The sequence below is a fragment of the Notamacropus eugenii genome, chromosome 2 (assembly GCF_028372415.1).
Source record: "Notamacropus eugenii isolate mMacEug1 chromosome 2, mMacEug1.pri_v2, whole genome shotgun sequence".
Taxonomy (NCBI): domain Eukaryota; kingdom Metazoa; phylum Chordata; class Mammalia; order Diprotodontia; family Macropodidae; genus Notamacropus; species Notamacropus eugenii.
The window spans coordinates 507,066,448-507,076,096 of NC_092873.1; the positions used below are offsets into that span (position 1 = coordinate 507,066,448).

Below are 9,649 nucleotides of genomic sequence, written 5' to 3' on the forward strand. Positions count from 1 at the left end.
CTCAGTGTGGAAGAAAAAGAAGGCTGCCCTGTGCCGTGGGGCATCAGCCTTCTAGAAACAATTTATTAATTATTCTAATGAATTATTCTGAGTGTCTCAGCCAAGAGAGAGACACACAGAGAGAAGCAAAGACAGAGATACAGAAAGAGGTCTCTGCAAAACTCACTGACTCTGACCTGGGCTTTTCTTAGGTGAATTTATCACCCAAGATAAACAGTCCACAGAATTCCACAATATGATGCAGCCTCGAAGCCAGGTGTGGATGACAGATGGACTCTGAGGGCCCCGGGCACTTCATGTGTCCAAGTGACTCCACCAGGAAGAGGAGGGAGGCTGCTCCTAGGCCCTCGTGGAGACCTGGGTCTGCCTGTAGTCTGGGCTTTGCTCCAGGCATGTTGCTCACTGCCCTAATTCAGTCTTCAGGGACGACATTCTCCCTCTGTTTAAATCCTTTTGCCCTTTAGAAATATTTAGGCTTTTGGTAAAGGAAAAAAAAAAGACTTCAGGGCAGGGTGTTATTTTCCTAAAAGTTTGGCCCCTCAGCTGATGGCGCAGAGGGCCTGGAGTCAGGAAGACCTGAGTTCAAATCCAGCCTCATGCACTTACTACTTGTGTGACCCTGGGCAAGTCATTTCACCTCTCTTTGCCTCATTTTCTTCATGTAAAATGGGGATGATAAGAGTACCTGCCTCCCCAGGATGGTTGTAAGGATTAAATGAGAAGATATCTGTAAAGTGCTAGCACACAGGGCCTGGTACAGAACAGATGCTTTGTAAATGTTAGCTGTGAGGATGACGCTGCTGCTGCAGCCTTCAGGCACATGTAGAGAAGTCAGCAGGCTAGAGAAATGCCTGTTTCTTAGTATTTCTCAAAGGGGGAGGACGGAGGGGCCCCATCTCCCAAGATTCCTTCGTGTCTGGCCTCACTCCTCCCTGCTGGTGAGACTGTGGTCCAGAACAGGTTTTCCCCTTATTTCTCCTCCGTCTTATGAAGGATGAAGCTATGTCAGAGCTCTGCAGGGCCAGTGCCCACGAGCTGTCAGCCTAACTCGTCCATTTCCTCTTTCTGCCTGGGTGGTCTGTGATCTAGTCCAGGGACAAAGTCATTTGTGTTCCTTCTTCCTTTGCCTTTCCCCTACATGCTCTGCCATGCCCTTCCTCCCAAAAGTTCACATTCTACCTGATCTCCACGCTTGGGTTCATCCATCCTTGGCAAGCCTCCTCTTGTTGGGGGCCTGGATTCCCTCTTGGCTCTTTTCTTGTAGTTTGTCCCTTGTGAACTTCAGGGCTCTCGCTTATTAGTCTTCTCTGTCCTTCTCCATGGCCACAGTCTCTGACTTGGGGAGCCCTTCAAGTTTTGGCTTGAGCTTGCCAGACTTCAGGGGAGTACATTCTCCCTGGCCTTCCTTAGTGGTCTTCCCTCTGACCCTCACTTTCCCATCTGACTGTTCTCAGATTCTCCTTTCTTGGTCAGCATCAGCGCCCCCGTCAGCTTTCCTCCTCCACACCCTGCTTTCAGTGAGTAGTGACAGGGAGGAAGCCACTGCCTGTGCCCCTGCCTGGCTCCCATTTCATCTTTGGCTTTGGAGTTTGAGGCCTCTATGAGAATACCCAGAAGCCAGGCCTCATCTGCCCGACTGCCCTGCAGATCCTGGACACAGCTGTCCCCAGCTCCTCCAGCATTCCTTGTTCCCCTCCCCTCCTGTTCATATTGAGAGTGTGGCTCCCAGGACCCTCCAGATGTGTGGTCTGAACCAGGCTGAGGGCAGCCAGCACACCCCTCTCTGGCTGCAACCTAGAATTGTATTGACTGTTGCAGGTACCAGTCTCCTCATGACTCCCTGGGTGTGATGGCCTCCCCCAAGGGCAGGACATGCCTGGGCACACCCAGGTTCTCTGTGTGCAGCTTTGGTTGGTCACTTTTCCTTCTGGGGGCCTCGGATTCTCTTTCTGTAAAGTGAGGGAGTTGGATTAGATGGTCTTTGAGGCTACCTTTCTTCCCTGTGGCTCCTGCTAACTGCCCCACCCCTCCTTGTACCCCACAGAGTGGAAACAAGGTTTCTATCTCAACTACGCCCTTTGAGAACACGTCGATCAGAGTGGGCCCTGCACGCAAGGGCAGCCACAGGTCCAAGATGGCCCGAAGAGACCGGAAGAGCAGGGCCAAGGATGGGCCTGAGAGGTGGGTGAGGCCTGACTGCAGGGAGGCCTGTGCCTGTAGCTCCCAGACATGCACATGCACGCTCATGTGCGGACCCCTGTCCCCATACACGCATCTACACAAACACACACACACACACACACACGTGCATGTACCACCCCCTGAAGATCTGTTGACCCCTGAACTTCTGTCCCCATATACACATTTACACACACACGTACATGCACATGGCCACACACAATCTGTACACACAGGTGCATGCACTCACATCTACATACATCTGCACACACATGTGTGCATGTATCATCCCCTGCAGGGTCCCTTCCCCCCTGCAGTGTTGTGCGGCCCTTCTCTTGGCAGCAGAAAGAGGGGCTCCCTATTTCGGAAGATCACCAAGCAGGCATCCTTGCTGCACACAAGCCGAAGCCTGTCGTCTTTGAGCCGCTCCCTGTCCTCTGGAGAGAGCGGGCCTGGCTCCCCAACACATGGTCATGGCCACAGCCACAGCCTGGCCCCACGCTCTCCAACCCAGGGCTACCGAGGGGCCCCTGAAGCCTCGCATTCAGGTACCTGGGGCCCTTGAGGGGCCCCTGACCTTTGCCCCCTCTTTGTGGGAGTCAAGGACAAGAGCTGCTACCAGAGCCCTTTGTAGAACTGTCTGGCTGGGTTTCAGGGGTGGCGGGGGGAGAGTCCTGGGCAGGAGGGGTCTAGGCTCCTCCCTGAGCCCCCCTTGTTGCTGAGGCCCTTGCTCTCTGTCACTCTTTTCCCAAAGTAGGTGGAAATTCCTCCCAGAGCAGCTCACCCAGCTCCAGCGTGCCCAACTCTCCAGCCAGCTCTGGCCACATCCGCCCCAGCTCCCTGCATGGTCTGGCCCCCAAGCTGCAGCGGCAGTACCGCTCGCCCCGGCGCAAGTCAGCAGGCAGCATCCCCCTGTCTCCCCTGGCACATACTCCATCGCCCACCCCTCAGGCCACATCTCCCCAGCGCTCCCCATCTCCTCTGCCTGGCCATGCCCTGAGCAGCCCTGCAGCCTTCCCGGGAAAGCTGCACTCCTCACCCCCCCTGGGCCGGCAGATCTCAAGGCCCAAAAGCGCTGAGCCACCACGCTCCCCGCTCTTGAAGAGGGTCCAGTCAGCTGAGAAGCTGGGGGCGGCCCTGGGGGCCTCAGAGAAGAAGTTGTCTGCTTCCCGCAAGCCTAGCCTAGACTTGGCCCCTTGTGAGGTCAAGAAGGAGCTGGTGCTGCCCGGTGACCCAGGGGACAAGGCCCCACTGTCCAAGGCAGCTTCTCGCAGCCTGGGCACCATTCGGCAGGACCGTGCTGAGCGCCGGGAGGCCCTGCAGAAGCAGGAGGCCATCCGTGAGGTGGACTCTTCAGAGGACGAGGAAGACACAGAGGATGACGGCTCCGAGAACAGCCAGGATGGACGAAGCCAGGGGCCCCGCCAGGCTCTGCCTCAGGCCACCCCAGAAGGGGGCGACTTAGGCAAGCTCCTGCCTGCTCACCAAGCCCAAGAGAGTGCCAAAGAAAACCCCTGTGTGCCCCAGGATCCATGGAACAGGCCTCAGCCACCCTCCGCCATCCCTGGCACTCTGATGAGGACACTGGCTGACAAAGCCACCCTGGGCACAGGGACTGTGATGCAGCTGGTGTCTGACAGGAGCCATACCTCAGGGGCCAAGGCACTCCCCGATTTCCCTGGGGCTCAGGGCTCTTGTCAAGGCTCCTCAAGTTTTGGGAGTCCTTGGGGTGTAACCTCCACAGAGCCCACACTCCCCCAACGTACCAGACAGGCCCAGCCCTGTCCTGAGCCAACACTTGCAGCACTGTGTCCTTGGCCATCAGGAAGCCCCCTCCACTGCCCCAGTCCACACCTGAAGCAAGTCCCTGAGAGCAGCTCAGGTTCAATCCAGCTTTGGTCTCTGCCCCTGCAGGTGCCCACCCTGGCTGAGGGTGGGCACAGTTGGGATACAGTCTCGTCCCAGGCTACCCTGAGCCTTCAACCTGGGTCCAAGGTGGAAGGGCCCTCCAAGCCTAGCCAGCCCCAGGCCACACAGCTCACCAGCCCTTCCCAGCCCCTGGCCTGTATCACCCCTAGCCTCAGCCCAGCCCCTTGCCCACCTTGGGAGCCCAAGTGCCCCTGGGCAGAGAAGGAGGAACTAGCTTTGGGTAGCACCAAGGTGCCTGATGCTGCCGGTGACAGCAAGCAGGCCCCCCAGTGCAAAGGGCACCTGCAGCCCCCTGGGCGTGAGGAGACTGTGCCACCGAGAGCCCCGCACCAATCCCATGACTGTGCCCTGGTGCATGATGACCTCCTGAGAAGAACGTAGCTACTGGGCCCGGGGTCCATCCCTCCCGCTGTGTAATATATGCTCATGGAAACGACTGGTGTGCCGCTATCTCTGTGGGGAGCAGGGAGAACAGGGGACCCCGGCAGCAGGCCATGCCCAGTGCTGGGCCGGTGCCCCTGCTTGGGCCCATGAAGCATCCATCTGAACTAGTCCGGCCTGTAGACCATCTGCAGCCACCAGAGCCAGGCTTGTGGCTGCATCCTCATCCCCCTAGAAGATCTGTGGGATGCGACTCTAGCAGCCGTGGGCAGTGACAGGGTGACTACTACCCCAGATGGATGAAGGAAGGGAGGGGCAGCAGCTTCTCAGGCCAGAGCACCAGGAAGCCACAACTTGCCCCTTACTCTAGTGTTCCAAGAGCCTGATCCTCAGAGCCACAGGCGTGTGGCCAGGGGGAGGGGGGGGACATGATCTTCCTCTCTTCCCTTTGTGTCTCAGGGTGAGCTTTGAGGGAGGTGTGACTGTAGGGTCTCACTTAGAAAGATTGGGTGTTGGAGGCAAGGGGGAAGGTGTGGCTGGGGTCTGGACTGAAGCAGAAGTACATTTGAGAAGTTGTTCTCTAGGAAGGAGGAGGAATGAGGAGGGTGGGTAGCAGCAGGGGCTCTTCTGAGCCCCTTGCCCCCCCCAGCTCCCTGCTGGCTGCAGGGATCTGGTGTGTGTCCTGCTCAGGCAGCCCACTGAACCCCAGCCCCTTTGTCCTCTGCCTGTGGCTATTCAAACCCTTCTGTGAAATTAATTTTTTTTTTTAAATATGGAAACAAGCAAGGCTTTACATGGCCCTGATGTTTATGCCTAGGAGATGGAAAGGGCTAGGGTAAGGGAAGCTGAGGAAGGCTTCGGAATGGGCAGCCCAAGGTAAGCAGAACTAGCTTCATAGGAGTCCTGGAACTGCCCCGGCTTGGCAAAAGGTCAAAGACTGAATCACACCACCTTAAGGCCGAGGTTAAGCACAGAGTGGGGAAACCTGACCCGGATAGCAGTACTCAGGATGGGGAGGGCCACTGCACACGTGAAGTGCCTACAGTGAGCAAGGCACTGGGGAAAGTAAAGCTGGAATGAGACATCTCTTCCCCTACAGAGCTCAGAAATGAGCGCAGTCAGTCCCAGGCAACCATGAAGCACACCAGCCCTCCCATGGCCTCCCCCCTGGGGAAGTTATGACAATCATATCCATCCGTGGTAATTCCTCCCCCAACTGGGTGACCCTCCTCCTACATATTCTTTTGTATCTAGTGCTGCACCCTCTCCCCCAATCCCTACCATGAACTTCTTTACCCTCCGTTTCAGTGCTGAGACTTACGTGACTTGTTCCTGTGTGCCAGAAGAGAAAAAATGGAATCCATAAAAGAACATGTCAATTTTCCAAAAGCATCCAGCCCATTCTCTTCGTCGTCTTTCTCCCATCTTTCTGGGCCCAGCAGAATTTTAGCATCTGCCCAAGATGTGTGTGGATGGATTCACACATCCCAGTCTTGGTCTGTCCCACCCTGGAGTGACCACAGGGCTTGGGTGGGAGCTTCAACCATAGTCTAGGGAAGGATGCCATCCTCAGGCAGTTGTCTTATCAGGGCTGGATGTCCTCCAGGACATCAGTCTCCCATGACTCCTTGATACTAACAGAGGGTCATCAAACAGGGTTGTTCTGTTTGAGGAGCCGGATCCATCTGCAAAATGGCTCTTGGCTCCAACTCCTCCTTTATCCAGATGCTCTGTGGACTTGTGACTTGCCCCATGATGCAGTTGCAGTTAGGGCCTCTGCTATGCTGTGTTGTCTTTCATTTATGCTAGGCAGCTGTGCAAAGGGTGAAGGATTCAGAGATGGATGTGATGCTGTCCTGCTCTCAAGGGGCTCCCATTTGAATGGGGAGGGTGATGTATTTAGACAGAGTTCAAGGATTTTAGGGAGCTGTGACACTAGTGTCTTTGACCAGGGGTGATGGTGGATGTGGTAGTCAGGAAGTTTCTCAAAGAAAGTGGTGCTTGAGTCTTGAAGAAAGGGATTCCAATGAGGCAGAAGTGAGAATAGGGAATTTCAGGCAGAGGGAAACAGCCTGTGCAGAAGCATGAAGACTGGACAGTAACTGGCACCTCAGGGTCTGGGAAGGGGGAGGGGTGTCCACTTTGGCTGTTGGCTTGTGTAAGCCTGTCTACTCCTCTTTGAGCCCCTAATGATCAAAGATGTTCTCCAGCCCGAAGGTGGCAAACTAGTCACGCACTTGGGTGTCTGTTAATTATTCAGTTGTCTTTTTTTTTTTTTTTTTTTAGAAATAATACTTGAGATTGGGGCAGCTAGGTGGTGCAGTGGATAGAACACCCGCCCTGGAGTCAGGAGTACCTGAGCTGCAGTCCAGCCTCAGACACTTGCTGTGTGACCCTGGGCAAGTCGCTTAATCCTGATTGCCTCTCAAAAATGATAATACTTGCGATTGCCTCTCAAAAATGATAATACTTGAGATTGTGCATCCTCTGCTGCTGCCTTTGGCGTCTCCTCAAGATCTCTGGAGAATTGATCTCAGTTCACAATGTCTATACCCATGGGGTTTGATCCAATTGCTCTGTTTTCTTTATTGTCACCACATAGTCCATGGGTACCGTGAAGCCAGTCTATGTGGTGTCTGCACCACTCTTGAGGGAGGAAGATGTTTCTTATAGAAACACGGAGACAGGAGCCATCAGTATGACTTTGGGGGAGGCTATAGTGGGAGAGGAGGCTGGGGGGCCAGCCATCAGGCTAAGGTAACTCCTAGCTCATGGAACAGGAGCAGGAGGAATGGTGGGCCCCATAGATGAATGGTGTTTGTTGGGACTCGTGTTCAGAAGTCCTCTTTGAAGTCGGGTGTTTGCCCTTTTCTGAGTCTTCCACTCAGTGGCCTGCTAAGTTCTTCAAGCATGTGGTTCCCCGGGTGAGGCTTGGATCCCAGATCCTGACCATGGAAGCAGAGTGGTGCCGTGAGGGTTGGCGCTTGGGTAGGAATCATAGCATCACCCAGCTTCTTTGCCAGGCACTGTGCTACCTGAAGACAGAAGCAGGACCTTCCTTGTCCTGGCTTGCCCTGAGCTCCTTAGAATGACAGTCCTTTTATTATCTCTTATTGGGCTCTCTGTACAGTTGTTTGCTGGGCTTTGAGGTCTACAGAACATGCCCAAGGACACTTGCCCATACCAGGAAGCACGCTTCCTTGGTGGTCTTGGTGGTGGTTCCCTGAGCCGGGCCCCAGAGCGCTGGTTTCCCCTCTTCTCCCGCCTCAGGCTCCTGCTCCTGAGCTGTCATTTCTGTATGGTGATAGTAGCTGAATCTGTAATTAGGTTATCTCTCAGAAAGGCACGTCAGATGAGTGCCAGGGTGACCTGGTTCTGCGGAATGGCTTGGAATCCCCAGTGTGTAAATTCTTTGGAAAAAAGCTGATTGTAAGACTCTCCCAGTGTGGAACCCCATCACCTGTGCTCTCCCCAATGAGTGAACGTGCGTGGGGACTTCAGAGAGAGGTGCAGGTCCTTCTGTGGATTTATGTATGTTCAAATAAATGTGTTTTACTTGTAAACTTGTTGAGCCCTCATTTCTAAGCTGTATATTTTAAACTGTCAAATAGTTTCGGGAAATGACTTTTTTTTTTGTAATGTGGGTCCAAAAATGGGTAGGAGAATAATTTTTCAGAAAACAGCATTTGGACAACATTTATTAAAGATTCTGATTTCCTCTCCAAGTTAGTGGGGGATCCCAGAGTGGGATAAGCCTGGTCAAACATAGAGCTCTGGGGAAGGGCCCTCATAGAACTGCCTAAGGATGGCAGATTGTTGCAAGTGCCTAATGTTGCCTTCTGAACAGCCTGTAAGGGAGCAAAATGACTTTTAGGGATACACCAAGGACTTCCTCTGTCACGGGGCCCATCAGAGACCAGGCTCTTTGAGATCAGCCCCAAACCCCTGCCATTTGCCAAGAGATGACGTGAACAATACATTAGAATCCAGCCTCAAACACTACTGGGATGATTCTAGGCAGGTCACTCAAGCCTCAGTTTTCCCATCTGCCAAATAAAGATAATGTTACCTACTTCTCAAGGTTTTTCTGAGGATCAAATGAGATATTTGTAAAGTGCTTTGCAAAAGTCAAAGTACTGGATGACATTGATAGACCTCCATTCACTCTTCCTGTAACCTACTCTGAACTTTCAGCACATCTTTTCTGGACTACTGTGTTAGTCTCTTAATTGCTCTCCCCGCTCACACTTTCTTCCCTTTCCAACGTGTCCTGACACGATGGAGTTCCCTTGTTTCCAGTCTTAATTCTGTAAATGGACAACTGCTCCCACCTTACACACTTGCTTTTTCTATTGCCATTAAAAGTAATAGGTGCATTCTCCGTATAAGCCAGCAGGTGGTAGTCCGAGCTCACGTTGCTCCAGCTCCCAAGGGCAGGAGTAGGACCTACCCTCCCCACAGACAAATTTACCTTCCACTTTCCCCCTTGAATGCCTGTGCCTGGTTTTGGTCTAGCTGAAGGGTTTGAATGCACATGCCCTCATCCTGCTGCCATTCTGCTTCCCAACTTTACATGACCCCAAAAAACCTATGTGCCTATCAATGTGCTAGGCATTGGGGAGAAAAATATGATGAATGAAATGCTGTCTACTTACAAAGAGCTTACATCTTTTTCTTAAATAAATTAAACATTTTTTAAAAAGTTTACCTTCCCCCTATGCCCACTGAGAACAAAAGAAAAACAAAACTCTTGTTTACAAACGTATATGGTTAAAACACTGGGCAAAAGAAACCTATGTGCCCATACAAATACACATACATACATGCATGCATGGATGCATTATCACATTATATATAATGTATATATGCATTACATATTTTTGTGGTTCAGTCGTGTCTGACTCTTTGGAACCTCATTTGAAGTTTTCTTTGCAGAGATACTGGAGTGGTTTGCCAGTTCCTTCTCCAGCTCATTTTAACGATGAGGAAACTGAGGCAAGCAGGGTTAAGTCACTTGCCCAGAGTCACACAGATATGCCGGATTTGAACTCAGGTTCTTCTGATTCCAGAACCCTTGCTCTACCTACTGGACCACCTAGAAGCTCCGAATTACCTCTTCCTAATTGTTATAACTGTGGATAGGATTCCGAGGGGTCTAGAT

At 52.7% G+C, this 9,649-nt stretch overlaps 1 protein-coding gene across 25 annotated transcripts in view; it reads left to right on the forward strand.

Annotated features, from left to right (window-relative positions):
- The window catches only part of MAST2 (microtubule associated serine/threonine kinase 2), a 159,158-nt gene extending 151,107 nt beyond the window's left edge, over positions 1-8,051 (forward strand). For 13 of the 25 annotated variants that reach the window (XM_072649282.1, XM_072649274.1, XM_072649278.1 and 10 more), the window contains 3 exons: positions 2,045-2,181; positions 2,521-2,726; positions 2,933-8,051. In XM_072649282.1, coding sequence (XP_072505383.1) covers positions 2,045-2,181; positions 2,521-2,726; positions 2,933-4,488 — 1,899 coding nt within the window. In that variant the 3' untranslated portion in view covers positions 4,489-8,051. The remainder of the gene's footprint in view (positions 1-2,044; positions 2,182-2,520; positions 2,727-2,932) is intronic. The other 12 variants (XM_072649270.1, XM_072649276.1, XM_072649285.1 and 9 more) reach the window with 4 other exon arrangements.
- The last annotated feature ends 1,598 nt before the right edge of the window (positions 8,052-9,649 follow it).